The 20,559-nt window shown below is 29.7% G+C and overlaps 4 protein-coding genes across 6 annotated transcripts; 2 read left to right on the forward strand and 2 right to left on the reverse strand.

The window, feature by feature from the left end:
- The first annotated feature begins 4,173 nt into the window (after positions 1-4,173).
- LOC114177450 (uncharacterized protein At3g17950-like) lies at positions 4,174-7,458 on the forward strand. Of its 3 annotated transcripts, XM_028062789.1 has the most exons (4): positions 4,265-4,286; positions 5,022-5,116; positions 6,172-6,330; positions 6,922-7,458. In XM_028062789.1, exons 3-4 carry the CDS (start codon positions 6,181-6,183, stop codon positions 7,177-7,179), a joined length of 408 nt encoding a protein of 135 aa, XP_027918590.1. In that variant the 5' UTR covers positions 4,265-4,286; positions 5,022-5,116; positions 6,172-6,180; the 3' UTR covers positions 7,180-7,458. The 3 variants fall into 3 exon arrangements, with proteins under 3 accessions (XP_027918588.1, XP_027918590.1, XP_027918589.1); XM_028062787.1 differs by lacking the exon at positions 5,022-5,116 and having other exon boundaries at positions 4,174-4,286; XM_028062788.1 differs by lacking the exons at positions 4,265-4,286; positions 5,022-5,116 and adding an exon at positions 5,497-5,951.
- Positions 7,459-10,784: 3,326 nt separating this feature from the next.
- LOC114177997 (protein DEHYDRATION-INDUCED 19-like) lies at positions 10,785-13,690 on the forward strand. The gene is made up of 5 exons (XM_028063652.1): positions 10,785-11,190; positions 11,314-11,453; positions 12,611-12,688; positions 12,800-13,089; positions 13,193-13,690. The coding sequence occupies exons 1-5, from the start codon at positions 11,106-11,108 to the stop codon at positions 13,299-13,301; spliced, it is 702 nt and encodes a 233-aa protein (XP_027919453.1). The 5' UTR covers positions 10,785-11,105; the 3' UTR covers positions 13,302-13,690.
- Positions 13,691-14,190: 500 nt separating this feature from the next.
- On the reverse strand, positions 14,191-15,071 carry LOC114177998 (18.5 kDa class I heat shock protein-like). The gene has a single exon (XM_028063653.1). The coding sequence runs from the start codon at positions 14,874-14,876 to the stop codon at positions 14,397-14,399; it is 480 nt and encodes a 159-aa protein (XP_027919454.1). The 5' UTR covers positions 14,877-15,071; the 3' UTR covers positions 14,191-14,396.
- Positions 15,072-18,861: 3,790 nt separating this feature from the next.
- On the reverse strand, positions 18,862-19,607 carry LOC114176899 (18.5 kDa class I heat shock protein-like). Its single transcript, XM_028062093.1, has one exon. The coding sequence runs from the start codon at positions 19,449-19,451 to the stop codon at positions 18,993-18,995; it is 459 nt and encodes a 152-aa protein (XP_027917894.1). The 5' UTR covers positions 19,452-19,607; the 3' UTR covers positions 18,862-18,992.
- Positions 19,608-20,559: the final 952 nt, after the last annotated feature.

A 20,559-nucleotide genomic window follows, 5' to 3' on the forward strand; every position in this document is an offset into this window, starting at 1 on the left:
TATTTGAATTATTTTGATTAGGATTATTAAAACTTTTAATAAATATTCAAACTAAAATTACCAAAAAACCATTAATTTTAAAAAATATACATAGACAAACTCGCACCCAGAATTTTACTAAAGATGAAAGAATGGTGTTATCTATTGTTCGATATAAATAGAGAATGATAAAGATCCAAGCATAAAAAAAATATAAGTTATTCCATTCAGTTGTATAGAACTAATATATTTATGGTATAATTAGTCGCATAGTACCCAGTTTGGTGCTGAAATTTCTAATTGGTACCCAGTTTTAAAAAAGTCTCAATTACGTACCCAAATTAGTTTAAGTGCACCAATTTAGTCCAAACCGTTAAATGTTTCGAAACGGCGTTTAGAAAGTGGTGAGGTAGCAGTGCAGAAGGGATACGTGTCAAATAATGACATGACTGGTTGAATTTATAATTGTACAGTGTTCCACGTGGTATTTACATTTAAAGGAGATTTGCCCCCATTTTCATTGTCTTCTTCCTCCGATATCTTCTGTCCTAATCCAGTTTCTTCTTCATCAATATACCCTTTTGCATTAGTACTTTTGTTGTATCTATTGCTGCTATAGAATTGCAGATTAGGATGCTAGGCCTAGGTCTCATACTCGCACCCATGGTGGCATGATGCCATTTAAGTTTGTTTGCTTCCTCTTATGAGCTAAGATATGGTGTGAATTTCTGAGTTTGTTTTGGTTAAGTAGAGCAACAGAGATTACACGTGCAGTGAAATCGCCATGGACCCGTCTATCATGAAGCTGCTAGAAGATGATGAGGTTTACTCTATTCTTCTTTCCTTATCTTCTTTGAAGGAGAAAAATTGTGGTCTTAGTCTTACCGATTTGGGGCTTTGCTTATCAGACCACTATGTTTAAATGTTCACAGGATGAAACAATGAATTTAGGGGTGGATGTGGAAGCCTTCCAGGCTGCGCCTAAACACATAAATCAACAAAATTTCACAAAAAACAACCCTAACATCAGAACCCTAATCACAAAATCAGAAAAAAACACAATACCAACCTTTCGTTAACAATGGCCGACAAGTAGCTCTCAAATCTCCACTTCAGTGTTCGAAATGCGCCTTCAATTTCTCCAGCACTTCGCGAAGAATCGTCCACCACTTCGTCTCCCCTGCCTCACCTTTCCCAATTTCACGTCTTCATCACATGCTTCTACGACTTCTTTTTAACTTCTCACCCTTTTTTTTATTTTTTCATTACAAGACATATTTAATATTCTTCCCCATATTTCCACGTCATTAAATTTTAATCACCACGTGTTCCAAATTAAATTTAGAGACCAACCAGTATCAGTCAACGTTAACCTTTCTAACGGCGTCAACTGAAATGGACTAAATTGGTGCACTTAAACTAATTTGGGTATGTAATTGAGACTTTTTTAAAACCGGGTACCAATTAGAAACTTCAGCACCAAACTGGGTACTATGCGACTAATTATACCTATATTTATTTGCCCAAACTTCAATTGTTGTAGTTAGTACATATAAAAATATCTGCAAGAGGTTTTTATTTTATCTTTTAACATAGACGCTAGTATTCCAATTTATAATTTATCCTAATTTGTGTTTATAATTAGCATGCGAGAAATTCACTTTTAATCATTTTAGTTAATTTATAAAAAAAAAATCATTGATGATTTTAAATTTGTGATGAGTTGACTTTTTTTTCTTATTTAAAATGAAAATTTCTTTATTAGCGTTAAATGATTGATAAACAATTTTATCCTTAGATTTTCAGAATGACATAGTTTTAAAAATTAAATTTGTTATTGAACTGATCAAAATAACGGATTGGTAAATTACACAGTTAAACAATAGATTAATAGTTGACCTTAATTAATTGGTTTATATTAAATATATAAAAAGTAAGAAAAATATATCATATAAACTAAATTTGACACATATTTATCAACCACATACATTCGTTTGGTGGTTAAGTGACAAGCTAATAAGGTTGATTAATATTAATCACCATTTTAAAAAAATGTTTATTATGGAGAGTAATGGTTAGCCTTGCTGGTATAGACAATGCTGCTTATAATTTTTGAAAAAGAAAAAAGTTATATAGGAAAAGACTTTTCATATCAACATAAAGAAAGGGGAATAAAAATTAAAAAGGTTATATGTAGGTTGAATTATAAGATTCACAAAAATTAGATGAAACACTTACTTTAGTCACTTTTAATGTTGAAAGTGACTTTAATTAAAAAAAAAATGCTCAAACTTGTGTATCATAATATCACAAACAAAATTAAGCTAAATAATTTACGTTAGATCAGATGGTACTTAACTTATTTATAAACTAATTAAATTTAAAATTGTAACTCATTTAGCACGATCATTTTATAAACATTCATTTTACATAGCTAAACATTGGTATTTTAAAGTAGAAAATTTCATTTTAAAAATATTAAAAATTCAACTTATAATTGGAAATTGTTAAAAATTCAAATGTGAATTTAAGTATCACATTTATTACAATCAGAAAGTTGAATACTATATAAAAAAGAAGACTTATAAGTTCATTCTATGAAAATTTTTTTGTTAAAGATAATGTTGATCTCTTATGTGAATGAATTCAGGTCTAATTGGTTTTGTATATTTTCAACAAATATTTTCTTAAAAAGATTCACAAATAATATCAGAGTTCAAAGTTCATCTTAGTGATCGATTTAGACAAATCTATACATAAAAGTCTTTCTAATGGAAAGTCATGCATGCATATATCATTACAATAATCTACCAATTGAACAAGTAAAATGGGTTACCTTATTACCTAAATTAGTTTATAAGGATGATTTTTCTGTTCTCAAACAAAGCTCATGATGAAATGTCAATTTGAGAAAGTCTCAACATCTTCCAATAATTAATTTGTGGACTTGTCGTGTATAAGATAATATAGAAAAACAACATATTATCTGTTAATACAAATTTTGTATACATATATTTAAAAGTGGGTGCAAACATCGTCTTACAATCCAATTTTGTAAATTGAATTAGATTTAAAGTCTACTTCATAATATAGTATGAAAATCATGCCTTAAAGTCCATTATGCTTGAGATGAATGTATATATGTCAACATGAGGACGATGTCTTAAAATTTTCACATTGATTAGAGATAAAACAATTTTGTATTATATAAATAATATAAAATTGAATTAGATTTAAAATTTATTATTTAACAATATTGACTTAAAATATTGTTATTTTAGTGTTTCAAATTCAACTTTATCTACAGAACATATCTTAAAAATAAAAAATAAAAATTAAATTATTCTTATATTCCACTTATAATATAAGACTATTTAGAAACACATGACCATTATTGAATATATTTTTTTTAAACCTTACTAATAATATGATTGTTAATAGTTAAAACTTTAAAACGTGGTGGTAAATATAACAATACAATTCATTTTAAAAGGTGAGTATTACTTTAATATTTGCAATTGATTCTAGAATTTGACATTATAAAAGAAACAAATTAAAGTTTCTGACCGTGACAACTACCAATCAATATGATATAATTCTTGATATTACGGAAAAGAACAATTTGGTTATTGACTTTTTCAACTATCAATTAATTTAGTTCCCTAGATAATCAATTTGGTCTCTATCCAAACATTAGATATAATTCGTCACTTTCATCATAAAATATAATTTTGTCTTTATGAAAATATTACATTAATGTATCTGGGGCCAAAGTAGTTACCAGTCCCAATTTCAATTCATGTACTAAATGGTTATAATCATCAGATTGAAGATCAAAATGTTTAACTATTTTCTTTAAATTACTATTTCTTATTTATTTTTGGTATTATTTACTCAAAATGGTGAACAAGGTAAAAGAACGTACATATGTTTACTCCAGAAGTTTTACTCTAAATCTTGCATACTAAACTACGTTAATAGAAAAAAATTGTAAATTATTAACAATTTGTTTCCATCCATTGATCAAAGTACATAACATTTATGATTAGTTTCTGGAACATGATCAATTTATAAGTAACAAATTTGGTGCGCAAAATTCATCTTTAACTCAAGCAATGTTCCACAGGCGATGTGGGCCCTGGAGTCTTAAATGTCTAACGTTTAAGGAAGGATACTATTACACTAGTTAGGAGACACGTATACTCTCATTTGGTTTCTCTCCAATACAAAATTTAGTTTTTTCTCCGTGATCATCATTTTGTCATCAATTTCTCGGTAGAGGCAACTGACACAACATGGTTTCAGAGGTAATAATAATTCAGTGCCCTTTTGTTATTCTTCTGCACAAATTGCAACCTCATGACATCATATTATGTCTTCTTCCTCCATCTTCTTCTACCATTCACCATTTCTCTTACCACTCCCTTTGTTTTTTCAGTTGATTGTTTTTATGCACCCCAAAAGAACAATTCTTTTTTTTTTTCTGGGTGTGTTATGAACTTTGAAGTGTTTGAATTGTAATTGATTCTGGATCTCTGGGTTTTTCTTTATCTCTGTGAGGATGGTTTTTTTTTTTTCTCAGTATGCAGTCTCTTGATTCGTTGAATTAGAGAGTAATCAGTTCGTAAGGCACATGTTTGTTTCTGTTTTCTTATAATAGTTAATAATCTTGCAAGTGATGGAACTGGGAACTGGGAACTGAATTTCTGGTGTTATGTGAAGTTGGAGTTATTTTCATGAAATTATTGGGTGAAGAAACGTTGAGCATAATGCAGTTGTGTGTATGAGTAGAATGAAAAGAGAAGAATGTGTATGGAGTGTGATGAATGTGTGTACTGTAAAATTTGTACTTTTCAGATGGACTGACATGAAGAAATGACCCCATTAGTTAGGAGCGTAATGTAAGTAGTAGTTGTGAGAACAGTGAGTATACGAACTAACATTTCATTAAAACCCATCAATGTTTGTTGTCCGAACTTCGTTGTAAGAATGTGATTTGATCTGAAAGATAGTCTTGGTGATGCCAACATGTCATTTACTAGAAGCAGAAAATGGGGTAACAAATGTTGATGGTCCTGTCCGGAAGATTACTATTTCATAATTTTGGCAACTTGAAGAGTTAAAGCCAGGGAAAAAGGTAGGTCCAATTTTAAATTTTTAGCTTAAAATGATAAACTAGATGGTGTAGGAACACAGTTTCTCTTAAATGAATGTCTTTCTCACTGGAACAATTATCAGTAAACATAAACCTTCATGTATCATTTTGACCAACTATTCTTTTCATTTCATATAGTATGTAACAAGATAAGGAAATCTAGCAAAGCCACATGATGTGGGCCAAATCCGAAATCGAAAAGGAGCAAAATATTTTTTAAAAAGGGTACGGTGAGTGTGGCAAACAGATCTGAGAAATTTCTGGAGAAATGAGCCCATTCAATTCACATTGTTTTTAAATGAACACCAATTAAATGAAAATTATTCAGAAAGGTTTAATTAGCCATGCCTCTGTGGTAGAAGAGTTTGTGCCGTTAGAAAACCAAAAAATAGCCTTTAGTTGGCCAAATAATTAGCCCTCTGTAATACAACTAGAAGATTCATAAATGGTCGGTGACAGAGTTTGCTGTCTGACATGAGACCAAAAGGTGGTCTCAACAAATTGTGTTGGTTTTAGAATCTAATGACACTATATTTTACCAACCTCATCTATGTAGATGATTCTTCTGACAGATTTGTAGGCCTTTTAGTCATTTGAAAATAGATTTTATGATCTTCTTTTCTACCGGATCTGTGGATCAATTTATTTTCTTTCCTTACATCTTTGAAAGGGAAGAACAACATTGTCATATAAACAAGATTGAAGCAGAATAGAATTAGTACCACAAGGAGGATAATAGTATAGAACAGTTATGCAATGTTCAGAATTTCTGAAAGATTCTCATAACACTTACACTTGCTGAACTTGGTCACCAATGGTAATTTCAGTATTGCTCTATCTCTCTGTTGTTGTACCATAATATTTTGCTATACATATCTCAACATCTCCGATTCAGTACCAGTGTTTGTGAACTCTTGTGACTGTTCTGCTGATGCTACTTTTGCTATAAATTGTACTAAATTTTTCATCAGGTACTTCTTTTGAACTTGATTTGTGTTTCTTATGTTGCTACTTTTTTTCTTGGCAAAAATTCTCAGAACGATGAAATGCCTATTGGATGGCCATTTGGTCTTGGCTTTTTGAATACAAGACTTAGAGATGCAGAATCACTTCCAGCTGCTCCAGTAGAGCCACACTCAATGCACATTCCATCTACCAGTTTTTCCTCATTCTCATCCTCCAACCTTGATACTGAGGTAATTTCAATTCACTGATCCTATTTTTCTTTCTTTCTCTCTGTTGATTTGATATAAGGGTTTTTCCCATTTCATTAGTAGGAAAAAACAACAGAAGTTCATAGCTAAAGTTCAACTATCTAAGGGAACTGTACTTCTGATCAGAGTGTATGTACACAAATGAACACATTAACCACTTATTTCAAAGCAACAATTAATAGAGTGTATGTTGTTATGGAAAAGAATTCTGTGTAAACCATGTGTGCCATGAACTTACCAGAATACTGGTTTACACTTCTAGCATTGAGTCAATGCATGTAACTTTCAAAGTGAGAACTACCAGTTTCCCAAAGTAATGTGCTTCATATAGATATCCTCAGAGGCATAGGAGGACCTACATATAGTTGAGGGTAGGCAAAAATGTACCCTCTCATCTAGGGAAAACTACAAGAGAAATCATTTTTTACCTTTTTGCAACCCCTAAACCCATACTCAATCATGTGTTTTTAGTTAATAATGAAAAGGGTTGATTAAAGAAAAGATATGAAAATTGTCCCCACCAAGGTCCTGAATTCAGCAGTTTTAACTATGTTCTTGTGTTGGAAAAACCAGTCCACAGCATCTTTCTTTCAAGACAACAGTGTATCTCTTGGGCATCTCATTGGGCTGAGAGCAGGAGAAAAGGGACGCTTGTACTTTCCAAACTCATTGAGAATAGAAGAAAAGGAGGAGAAAACATTAACAAAGGGTTCCACTTCTGATGATACCTCTGAAGTAAAAGAAGAAGAAATGTCTCGTGGCATTTGTATACCTATACTACTTGAAGCCCTTTTCAAGATCAGCAAAAGTAAGAAAAGTTCAAGTAACTAGCACGTGATGATCAACACATTCACTTTCCTTCTCTCTAGTAAAAATTAACAACAATGATTTTTCTTTGGCTTAAATCATCCATTTAAACTTTCACAAATTTCTCTGTTGTGGTAACTTTGTTTTATTCCAAAGTAGAATAGAAAATGGAGTCTTGTTTTGTGTATTTTATTATTCTGTTGTTTTAGCAGCATTCTATCTTTGCATACCCAAGAAACTGTTTTGTAGTTCTTGTGATCTTGCAAACTTTAATTTTGAGTTAGTTGTAAAAGTTTGTGTTCCGAACGTGGGTATCGTGTGCATAATTACATAGATGTTGATTAATCGGCGAGTGAAGCAAATCACAAAAGTAATACATTAGCAGCAAAATTATGACTCCATTAGAGATTCTCGTGAAGTCTTAGTTCACAAGTCCCAATTTTTTCACACCCCTCTCACCATCCATCAAGACTCTCGTATAGTTGCAATTTTTGTGGGAGTTTGGATTTTATACCGATTTTTCTCTGCTATTTGTGTTTTTAAAACACACGACTATTAATTTTAAAATTTTAAAACATATTAAAATTATCTTTAAAATATCAAAATATTGTATTTTTAGTGCTCAACAGAATATAATAAAAAAAAAGCTCAACAAAGAAACTGGATTTCATTTAGTCAAGGAAATAATTGAAATAATTGAAATGAATATATTTTATCATTATAAATTACTTATATTTATTATCTAAACTCAACAAAGTATAATTATGATATCTTATTCTAGGTATTACTTATTCAACATATTCAACCATTATTATGTTTACTTAAAATTTGTAATTTTTTTTTTGTCAAAGTGTGAAATCAGAATCAGCCAACCCAAATTTCTTTGGGACTACAATTATTTGTCCAACCCAACTTTATATATTTATTAGGTATGATTGATTCTAATTAAAAATAAGTAAAGCCTAAAGGTAAAATTAAACATTCAATATAAAAATTCTCAGAAATACAGTTAAATTTATAAAAAAAAAAAAAAGAAATCAAGTTTGCCACTGAAGCCTCGTCGATTGGGCCGGGTTGAATAGGCTAAATTTTTTAGACCCAAATTTAGAAATCCAATAAAACTTTAATTTGCATTGTTTGGTTCTTCCCATTATAAATATGACGACGGTATTATAATTTCTATTTTATTTATTTTTATCATTTACTTTTTGATGTGTCTTAATATAGAACATTGATTAATGTACTATTGTCATTTTTTTAAAAAAAAAAATCAATAACTCATTAAATTACATCAAGGAGTAAAAGATGAGAGTCATGATATAGAAATAAAAGTATAATTTTTCTTATAAATATATTAAATTTGAGTGATTTAATTATTATTTTTTTAAATCTAACTATTTTACCAAAAATGTCCCACGATTATTATAAATAGGGGAGACAAATTTAATGGATAAGATACATTTTATTTAATTTTTGTAGGGAATAGGATAGAAAAATTCATTTATATACTTATTCATTTAAATTTTAGTTAAAGATGCATTGACAAAGTTGAGCTGATATATTGGTTCTGATTAAGCCAAAGATGATCCAACCATAGCCAATGATATCTTAACTACGATTAATTCAACAATTATTCATTAAGACTGAACCAAGAATATCTATTGAGTAAGTTATCAACGCTTTGAATAAAATTAAATTTACAATATTTCAATAGAGGTAAAGTCAATGGTAAATCTACTAAAACCAATTCAATGATACCATAATTGAGATTGTAAAAAAAAAAAAAAAAACTTAATTAAGACAGAATTAATGATATTTCAAATATCATTGATCTGATTTTCAAATTTTAAAAGATATTAAAAAAACATAATTGAATTAATTTTGATTCATTAAATGCATATGGTGAATTAAATATTTAGAAAGTAACAAATAAGTTATTAATAATTCATAAAAGTGAATGGATGAATTTACTTCAATTACTTTTTATCAATGAATTTACTTGTTGATGATGTATAAATAGATTGGTTTGACACGATAATTATCTATAACTTTTGTTAATGAAATTATCCACCAATCACTTTAAGTTCTGGCTACAAATAGTTATACTTAACTTTTAAGTTGTTATTTACCAAATAATGATAAGTTGGTACAAATAAGGGAAATGAGAGAGAAGAAAGGGAAGCTAAAATGTTTTAGATTAGATTAGACGCAAAAAGCATAACATTTCTATGTTGTTAAATGGGAATGTGTCTATCTTCTTTAATTCATTAGCTACATTTTTTGTACATCTTAAAGGCTTTATTCTTTAAACCCTGTTCATTCCTTTCATGGTAAAAGGTCTCATTCTAATTCATGTAAATATTCTTTGTGTGGTTCGAATAGGACCAAAACCAATGTTCTTTATGTAAGAATTTTTTTTAGTTTTCTTTTTAATTTTTAATTGTTATAATATTTTTTCCAAAAAAAAAGAAAAATGAATGTTTCTATTTTTTTTTTATCGTAGACAAGTCAATTTATATAACTGGTTCCGATTGAATCATATTGACTTGCTAAAAATTATACAATTTTAAGTCTTACATATAACAACCAATGAGCTCAGAAATATTCAAATTATTATTTTTAAAGAGAAATAACGAATGTTATTGTAAAACTCACCTCAAATTTTATGTATATTTTCTTTTGTAAAACTTAACACATCTAAACACTCTATACATAGAATTCGATTTTAAGAGATTAGTTAAGTCAAAATAATTTCACGCTAAACTTGATTTACGTATTTTGTCATATATGATAAAATTGTTAAATTTCATGATAATCATTTAAAATATATTTATTCTTTTTTCATGTAGAATATCCTTCATATTATTTGAGAATGCAAACTCCTTTTATTAATTTGAATAATATTACAAACTCGATTTTTTTTAAAAGAATTGAAAAAGTCTTTATATTTGGCATTTCACAATTTGCTTACTATATATAAGTAATATATTTGAACTTGACACCATTTAATATATTAAAGATTGAAAAACAATCGAATGATAAAAGTATTCTTTTAGTCAATGTTTTCTTTGAAACAAGCACAATAAAATTGGATAATATTGTGGATTCTAATTTGTTTGTGTAAGAAAACCGTTTTGTGTAATAATAATGTAATGTTTTCAAATACTTGTAAAATAAAGTAATCTGAAATATTATTATGTAAATAAAGTAAATTTAATCAAATCTACCACCAAACTAGAATACCTTTCAATGTAGATATTGATTAAGACCTACAAACAAACTGAGGATAATCTTGCAATGTGTTTCATTATATTATATATCTGAAATAACATTTCACTCACTTTTCTTATTGGTGTGTACTTAATTAAGTTTAAAACATTGATTTGAAAGAATTAAACTCTTGAGGCTTTTTATCCTGGTAGAAAACTAAAATTTGTGTTAGAATTACATTAACAGTGAAGTGAAATTTAATTAGATATTTTGAAAATAAGTGCATAATTAAATTGAGAAAGACAGAGGGCAAAAATAGGGTGAAAAAAGAAGAGAAAAGAAATAGTGATAACCACATGAAAATGAATGAATAATAAGAAAGGAAATAAACCAAAGGTGTGTATATCTTAAGACAAACTCTGACATCTCTTCTCCTTTGTTTAATCTCAAGTTTGATGCTAACCACAAAACAAAACGCGCCTTACTCCATTACAGTCGGCAATTCTGAAACTCTTGGAAAAAGTCAAATCATTTTCGGAGAACAATATTAAACTCTTATTTTTATTTTTATTGTTTTCTCTACACCTAGGACCTGAGATCACGTTGCATCTCAAAATATTTTCATTCATTAGAGAGGAAAAGAAAAGTGTTCGTTGAATCTGTTGAAGGTGGTGATTTGATTTGATTTGATTTGAATTTTTTACATAACCCATTTATCAATTCATCTCTTCGATCTTTCAATGGATTCTGACTTCTGGACCTCGCGTCTTGCCGCCGCTAAACGCCAATACACGCTTCAGCATCACCATCAAAATTCTCACTTAGGTTCGTGTTCATTTCGTTACGTGACAATTCCCTTTTTAGTTTTTCCGGAAAAGGTTTTCTGGGTTCAATCAAAATATGTTTTTTTTTTTTTTTTTTAAATTTTGAATATCTGTGGTGTGTCAGATCGGTTGGGAATCGATGATTTTGATGTGGAAGAAGAGGTGCGACCCGATTTCCCTTGCCCCTATTGCTATGAAGACTTTGACATCGCGTCTTTGTGTTCTCATCTTGAAGACGAACATTCTTGCGAATCGAGAGTCACGGTACGAGGCTTTTTTGTTTCTCTGATGCTCTTTTATGATGTTTGTTTCGTTAGAAAAAACGGAAACCTAGATCTTTGTTTCTTTGCCTTCGTGAACTTGGTATCCTTGATAGCAAAGTTGTGGGAAGATTAATATTTACTTGGAAGCATGTTAGCATGGTTTGTGTAGAGGAAACCTGTAGAGATTTCAATTTTATATTGATTTCAATTTCAGAAGAATTCTAAGACCATGTAAGCACATATTTTGAAGTTATTGAGGTCCAGGATGTTGGAGAGGTAATCTACTGTAGGTCTTGACATGGTCTTACCTTTTGATTGACCTTAACATTAGTCATGATGACAAAAGTAGTTTGCTGTTATCCTTGTCCCCTTTTGTTTCTTGCCCTTTGTTGGTACATTTTGCCACAAGGTTTGTGATTTATTTATGACAACATCTAGAAGTAATGAGGGAAATTTGCCCCAGACTATGAATGTATAAATGATATAAAAAATAGGATTCAAGGATGAATTCAAGAGGTCTTAGCCCCAAGGAGACTTGTCTTTTTTAGTTGCACTTGTGTGTTGTATGCCTGTGCTTAAGTCATAACTACAACATATCCAAGATCGTTCAAGAGTTATGTTCTTAGCAACCACTTTTTCAGATGGAAAATAGTTATATATCATATAATAAAAAAGTAACATGTCGATTGATGATCTCCTGAACCTCGAGTCCTGAATTTTACCAGTAATTAACAATCTGCCTTAGTACGCACTATTAGAATTTAGTTCATTTATTGTGTATGTGTGTCTAAGGGAGAGTATATTAAGAAATGAGATTAAGCCTAATTCATCATTATAAAACTGGTAAAGTGAGGTTTATCCATGTTTTATATTGTAAATTGGTCCTATGTCTGCATTGTATACATGTGTATTGCATACATGTGTGTATGTGTGTGTGCTGAGTCTGAAGAATAGGTTTGAAAGAACTATATAAATGAAAAAAATAATTGAAGTTTCTGGAATACGTACCAATAGACCATGTACAAGAAAATCGAAAGGCTGAAAATCAATAAGTAGTAAGTCCTTTTGCTGTGTTGTTGTTGCTTTTATCCCTACCCCAATGATTGACTTAACTGTATCGGGTTATGGTAGCTCAGTGTTGGTTTTTCTGGGATGCAGATTTGTCCTGTATGCTCCGTTAAAGTTGCAAGGGACATGTTAAGTCACATAACGCTGCAACACGGGCACTTATTCAAGATATCCTTTGTACCGATGTTTTGTTTGAATACTGTAAACCTGAACAGATAATGGATTGTTTGTTGAGTGAAAATTGAAAAAAATTAGTGGATTCCCTTAACTAAGAATTACGTACAGAGAAGACGCAGGTTAAGAAGAGTTGCTATTCCTAACAGTCAGACACTATCTCTCTTGGGTCGTGATCTTCGTGAGGCTCATCTACAGGTGCTTCTCGGTGGTGCTGGCGGAGGATACCGGTCAAACAGTGCAGCAGTGTCTAATGTTGCTACTGATCCCTTTCTATCCTCATTTATTTTGAATTTCCCAGCCTGTGAAGCAGAAGAGATTTCAAAATCTGTGGTAACAACTGCTGAGGATTCTTCTGCCAAAAATGTGACACCTGAACATATTTGGAAATCAAGGTGCTTTTTTTATGAATTTTGGCTGCCTTATCTGTATACAATGAAAAGATATTCTGATGTTTAATCCCTCTAAATGAGAAGTTTGATCTGTGTGTTTGTACAGTTTTGATCCTTCCTTGAGCAGCGAAGAGCGGGAGAAAAGGATGAGACAAGCTGCAGGGAGATCTGGTTTTGTGCAGGACTTGTTTCTTTCAACTTTGTTAGACGACTAATGAAAGGTGTAAGATGGTTGGAGAAGAATAATGAAGATGAGATCCATGGATAAGGATCTTGAATGAAGGATACCTTTAGTGGGATCAGTGGTTGTTTGACAATCCATGTTAGCCTGATTGGTATTTTGTCAAAGTGGCACCTTTCACACAGTGCCGAATCTGATCATATTTTCCATTTTATCCCACCCTTGTAAGTTGTAAGCATCTTCACTGGAGATGTGTTACTCTAAAAAATGTTTTATAGCTTATGGAAAGACCTATTTTGTTATATTGCTATTTATAATTAATTCCCTTGACTCAGAACACAAGGATCCTTATGCTAACTAGAATTTCTGCAGCATTCTTTTTTCAAAAGTGAGAGAAAAATCTTAACTAGAATTTCTCTATCATATTCTGTCTAACTCATCTGCAACCTTATCTTGTTAGAACATCTGATGAGAAAAATCTTGACTTGATGAGACCCATTATCCCCGTCATGCCAAGAAAAAACTTTTCTGATATATTAGTTTTTGAAGCATTGTATATAGGAAAAGAAAAAAGAAACTTAAAAGTTGTTTAGTAGTTATTATTCTGATATCGATTTGTCTCCATAAACTAAATTATCGAGGTCTTTAATGGTTGATCAAAAGTGAAAACTGGCTTGGGTAAAAAAGTTGAACGGGTGTTGTCAAATATTTATTTCGTTGACTTACTAGAAATTTATCCTGGAACACTCGGATGTCGGCATTAGTTTAAGTTGCAAATTAAACTCTGATTCGCATTATTTTATTTTTATAAGAACTTCTAGATGATAATGAAGGTTTGTGAAAGACCCATGTTTTAATTTACATTTTTTAAACCATTAGCAATACCAATGCAAGTACAGATATGAGGAAATTGTAAGACATTCTTAGGAGCAAGACTCTTAAAATGATATTCTATTTCTCAACAACCACAACCATTCGGTACATTTTACAGTATCTTTATTATATCACTCACTCACAAGATCCTCAGCAAAACAAAAAGACTTGCATTTTACAGTATTTTTATTGTATCACTCCCACACAAGATCCTCATCAAAACAAAAAGACGCGGTCATAAACAAAGTAACATAGCTCAGCCAGAAATTTCAATGGACTTGACTTCAGGCTTCTTAACCTCTTCCTTAGGAACAGTGACAGTAAGAACCCCATCTTCCATAGAAGCCTTCACCTGATCAATTTTTGCATTCTCAGGCAATCTGAACCTCCTCACGAACTTCCCACTGCTACGCTCCACACGATGCCACGTGTCATTCTTATCTTCCTTCTCAACATTCCTCTCTCCGCTAATCTGAAGAACATTATCATCTTCGATCTCCACCTTCACTTCCTCCTTCTTCAGTCCTGGAATGTCAGCCTTCAACACGTGTGCCTCTGGAGTCTCCTTCCAGTCCACACGGGTGCTCACAAAGGCAGAATTTTGGCGAGAAAATTCGGGGATGGAAGCAGCAAGAGAATTGTGGAAAGGAAAGTCCTTGAAGGGATCCCACACGTCCATGGAAAAGGGATCAAAGACGTTGCTCCTTCGGCCAATGATACTTGGAATCAGAGACATCTTCAAATCCTATAACTTGCAGAGAATCGAAAGTTGGGAGATTTAGTGAAATGGCAAACAGGTAATTATCTTCTTGTTCGATGATGTGTAAAGGGACTGATGCAGCATTTATAGGAAGTGAAAGGATAATTTAGGATGTTCCAGAAAATTCTGCTTTCTCTTTCGTTTCTTTTCACATGTTCCAGTTTCTTCCACAAACTTCATTTTTTACCCGGATGATTGAGAAGGTTCTAGTCTTTTTATACATCATTCTGTTTTGTTTTGTTTTTTATATATTTTTAGTGAAAACAAATGGTATTAGATAATTCACTTATGTAAAAAATAAATAATAATTTTAAAAATTAAATATTAAAATAATTATTTTAATTTAAAAAAATAATTATAAATTAAACTAGTGATTATTTAAAAGATAAAAATAAAAATAAAAATATTTTAATTTATTTTAAGATAAAATTAAAAAAAATGTAAACATGTAAGAAGAATTCATAGTTTTGACCCACATAATTTATTTTGTTCATTTGATTTGTTTTGAGTTGGAAATCTTATGATATGTTTATTTTATTATATTAATTGTTTATAAGATGGAAAATGATAAAGAGTGGTGGGAATAAAATTATTTTGAAAGATTCATTTTTGCCTTAAATATGTATTTTTAGTGAAATTAGAAAGAAAGTCAGCATTAGTCATTATCTTCTGTGTTAAAGCTGCCAAAAGTAAAACTTTCACATTTTTCTCGTTTTTTTCTCTCTCTCTCTCTCTTTTTACTTCCACCTTTCCACAGTTATTTAGAAATGTAAAACTGATATTTAGTAGTTATTATAACTGGTGTGCTTTCTATAAAACTTTAAAATTCATATTTTCTCCAATGTTCATTCAATAGTTCTCCAAAAAAGTACTAGAGTTTTGTTGAACAAAATACATTTCTCTTAATAAATTTTCTTTAACATGTACTTAAAAAATGTGGTAAAATTTATTTTTGAATAAAATTTATCTTAAAAAAATTTATTATACCATTTATTAATATATAGTTTTATATTAAAAATGTATATGTCTCAAGGTGATATATTAGAAGAGTGAATATCCTTACTTTATAAATTAATTTTATAAGACTTGAAATTTCCTTCTTTAATATATTTGAAAAACTAATTATGACCAAATTTCAATGAAGATTTTTAATTTTTCTCAGCAATTGTTTTTTAAAAAAGTCCACATTTTATTATTTGTTTTTGTTTAAATAATTTTGATATTTGTATTTCTAATTTGATTAAATAAATATATGAGCGTGCCTTTGAATATTACCTTCAATGTTTAAAATCAATTATTTAGAGAAAATTGAGTTTTAAAATGGATTTGTGTTGGAATTATATTAAGTGCTGTTTGCCTAGGTGGCTTTATAGAAATGTAAATGGTTATTGAATAACCCAAGGGATATACAAATTTTACTAGCTTCAAGTAACTTAGATGTGAATATTTTAATTATGAGAAGTTGTCACAACTTCCCTGAATGGATTTTTAAATTTTCCTGGGACAAAACTGGATATATGATTAATAAACTTATTAGTGATATGTGTGTTTGACTATGAAATATTATTTTCTAACAAAGTTGATATAAAATTTTTAAATATTGTGAATTAGATTCTTATATTAACTTTAAATAGTACTCATTTTCCGTTTTATATGTATTGTGATTGCCATAATAATGTTAATTTGTGAGCAAATCAAAATACACACCCTCAATATTCTTGTAGCCAATACAATTTTTCTAATATTTTGAAGTCGTTAAAAAATTATAAGGTACCATTTGGATCCTTAACTTTTAAATCGTTTCAATTGAATTTTATTTTTGAAAATTTATTTCCTTTTGATCATTTCCGGTAAAATATGATTGATGACGATAAATTTGTGTCATATGGTAGTTCATAGTTTTTTTTAATATTTTTTTACTTATTTTTCTTAAAAAGATATTAATGTGTGTTAAATTAGGATTTTGTCACAGTTAGTTTGTGATTTTTTTTATTTTTTTTAAATATTTTGTAATTTAAATGTCAAATTATAGTTCTGTCATGTGTCAATTGTTTATGTGAAAAATATCGATTTGGTATTTGTTATTTTAATCTTAATTTCTTTTTATACTGGAGTAATTTCATCCATTCTTATTTGAGACTAAGTTTATCTTTTATATAAATATTATAATAGATATTTTTAACTAATTTAACTTTAAATTTTATATTAAATTTTATTTAAAATTATTTTAATAATTTCTAAATAATTTTATAAATTCAAATGTAAAATGTTCAAACAATTTTATAACAATTACAAATATTTAAATTTAAAAAAAATTAAATTCATCATAGTGACTATTATGAATTATAACAATTTTCTTTAGTAGTAAAAAACCTTGATAGCTAAATTTTAAAAATTAATTTAGAAATCAATTATAATTTTTTATTGACTATTTTAATAACCAATAACTTTTTATTTTGTAAATTTTTATCTAAATTAGTCACTATAGTTACTAACAATTTTTGGTCACTAAAATTAATTGTTAATGAGACATTTTCATGTAGTGAAAGATAATGTAAAGTTATACAATAGAACAACTAAACAAAAAAGAGCGTTTGAATCAAAAGAAAGCTAAGTGGTGAATTAGAAGAGTATAACTTATCACTCCTCAAGTTGATCGTATATATTACACATACCTAACTTAGAATGAAGGCTTTGATAGGATTGATGATGCAGATGGGAAGCAATTTGAAGAAGTCATTACCAACTTTATCATACACAATTAACATCAATCACAATATACTTGGTTCTTTCGTGGAATATTAGATGCAATTTGTATAGTTGATTGGTTATCGAGCAAGAGTTTGGAGAGGAATGCGAAAGTCCTGTAGAAGAAAGGTCAGTCATTGAAGCTCGCATGTTGTAACGGTAAGAGCACAATATTTTGCCTTAGAGGAGTTTTGAAAAATTATGACACCTTTTAAAGATAAAACTGTGACGGAGTTCCATACTCTAATAATACTTCAAAAACATGATATTTGGTCTTAATAATGACTGCCAGATAAATTTATGTCGGATCAGAATAAAAATAAAAAAGAAGTGCACACAAAAAAAAAATAAAAGCCCATTCCTCACGAATTAGATTTTTTTTTTTGTCAACGGGTTTAGGGTTTTATATTTTGGATTTTTTTTATAGTTTTATTAAATCCTTACCTTTCCAATCTTAGTAGAAATAAATATGAGTTTGTACCTCAACGAGAATGCATGAAGAAATTAATGGTGTTTTGTTTTTGTGTTACGTGTTAACAAATAAATCTTTATGTAAATAAACTTATTGACTTTCTTGTATTTTTTATGTAACAAAACATTACAATCTATAGACTCTCTATTTTAGCTTTTCATTTTCAAGTCTTAAACTATACAATAAACTCATGACCTTGCACTTTAAAACACAGAAAACTCCTAAAGAAATTAACTACTCATAAGACAACTCATACTCTCGGAATACAAGAAGCATAATCCAACGGTCCACCATAACACCCCTCGAACTTTCCAATAAAAAGCAATGGCCAAATCTTCCTGACCGTAACCACGGCACCAGCTCTGCTTCACTTGGTTATAGTCTTTTTATCCCTTTAATCCTAGAAGCCAACAGATAAGAAGCCATAAAATCCCTTCATCAAACCTCATTTCATTTCTGTCTCAGCAAATGAAAGTGAATTAGGCTTCTTTTACCATTATTCTTCTCCTTCCCTTCCTTTCACTATACAATTTCTTTCATTCCATCACATGTTAGTGCAAGAGGTATAGCTGTTATTATAATATATACTTAATCACTTTTTACTTATTATTTGCTGCTAAACAAACTCAATTACCTATATAATTAAACCATAATGTCTCATGAGTTGAGAATCAGCGTTCAGTACTCAAACTCTGCACATACAAATATAGAGTTATTCTAAAATATTCTTACAACCAAAGCTATCCAAATGAAATTTTATTTCTCAACAACCATTACATGTATTTTACAACACCTTTGTAGCATCCATCACACACAAATCCTTACAACAAACACATAACACTCCACTTTCAGCAAAGTAACCAATTATAAGCTTAACCAGAAATTTCAATGGCCTTCACTTCTGCCTTCTTAACCTCTTCCTTAGGAACAGTGACAGTGAGAACACCATTCTCCATAGAAGCCTTCACTTTCTCCACTTTTGCGTTCTCCGGCAATCTGAACCTCCTCAAGAACTTCCCACTGCTACGCTCCACGCGATGCCACCTGTCGTTCTTATCTTCTTTCTCGACATTCCTCTCTCCGCTTATCTGAAGAACATTATCATCTTCGATCTCCACCTTCACCTCCTCCTTCTTCAGTCCTGGAATGTCAGCCCTGAACACGTGTGCCTCTGGGGTCTCCTTCCAATCAACACGAGTGCTCACAAATGCAGAATTTTCTCGACCAGATTCAGGAAAAGGAAAATCCTTGAAGGGATCCCACACATCCAGAGAGAATGGATCGAAGACGTTGCTTCTTCGCCCACCGAACAACCTTGGAATTATCGACATGCTTATGAGTATGATACTTGGCAGAGATTTATAACTTCACACAGGCTGTAGCTTGATCGAACTCAGGTAACTCACTCTTGTTTGATGCATTGATATTTATAGGAAGTGAAAGGATAACGTAGTATGTTCCAGAATATTCTGTTATCCGCTTTGCTTCGTTCTTTCCGGTTCCATATCATCCTCCAAACGTCGGTATTTATTGCGCATGATCCAGAAGGTTCAAGTCTTTTTTATAATATTATGTTCTTTATTATTGACATTAATTTTTATCCAGCATTTTAATATTATAATGCTTCATTATTATGGTTAAGTTTGATGCAAAATTTAAGAATTTAAGTTTTTTTATTAATTTTTATTTATTATAATAAAATGTACTGTATTTTTCAATTAAGTTTTTATTATTTATTTTTTCCTTATGATTGTTACTGTATTTAAGTTTCATATTTAAGTTTTAAATATTTGTAAATTATTATGAAATTTTATGATTAATACAAATCATAATTAATTTTTTTATTTTTATTAAAAATGTTGAATAAAAAGATATTGTCATCGTCACCAAAATTAATTGTAGGACAATAATTTTTTTATTGTTGGAGAAGATGATATGAAAATTATTAAGAAATAATTTTTATCTTTTTACATTAAAAGTAATCATTTCATATTATTTATAAAATTTTACGTATTTTAAATATATTGAGATAATGAAGCAAAAGGATGTAATTATGCCACATTATTTAGTTAATAAAAATTTTAAATTATTAAGATTTAATTTAAAATTTTAAAAAAATTTAATTACTCAATAAAATATTTTTTAAATAGAGACTTAATTAAAAATATCTAAATAGACCTAAACTCAATTAAATATATTATAATTAATAAAAGTCTACTAAAATAATAAGCAAATGTTTACATTAAATAAATTTAAAAATACAATTACATTACAAAAATATTTGTATTTTTTAAAATATGTGTACCTAACACCGTAAAAGTGAAACAAATCGGACTATAGAGAAAATTTCAATCACTTGAGTATTTTGTAACTATTTTTAGGTATGGTGGTAGACTTCATTTATACAAAACTTTTGTTGATTTCAGTTTTTTATTTTTA

Source organism: Vigna unguiculata, chromosome 3 (genome assembly GCF_004118075.2).
Source record: "Vigna unguiculata cultivar IT97K-499-35 chromosome 3, ASM411807v1, whole genome shotgun sequence".
In the NCBI taxonomy this organism is placed as follows: Eukaryota; Viridiplantae; Streptophyta; class Magnoliopsida; order Fabales; family Fabaceae; genus Vigna; species Vigna unguiculata.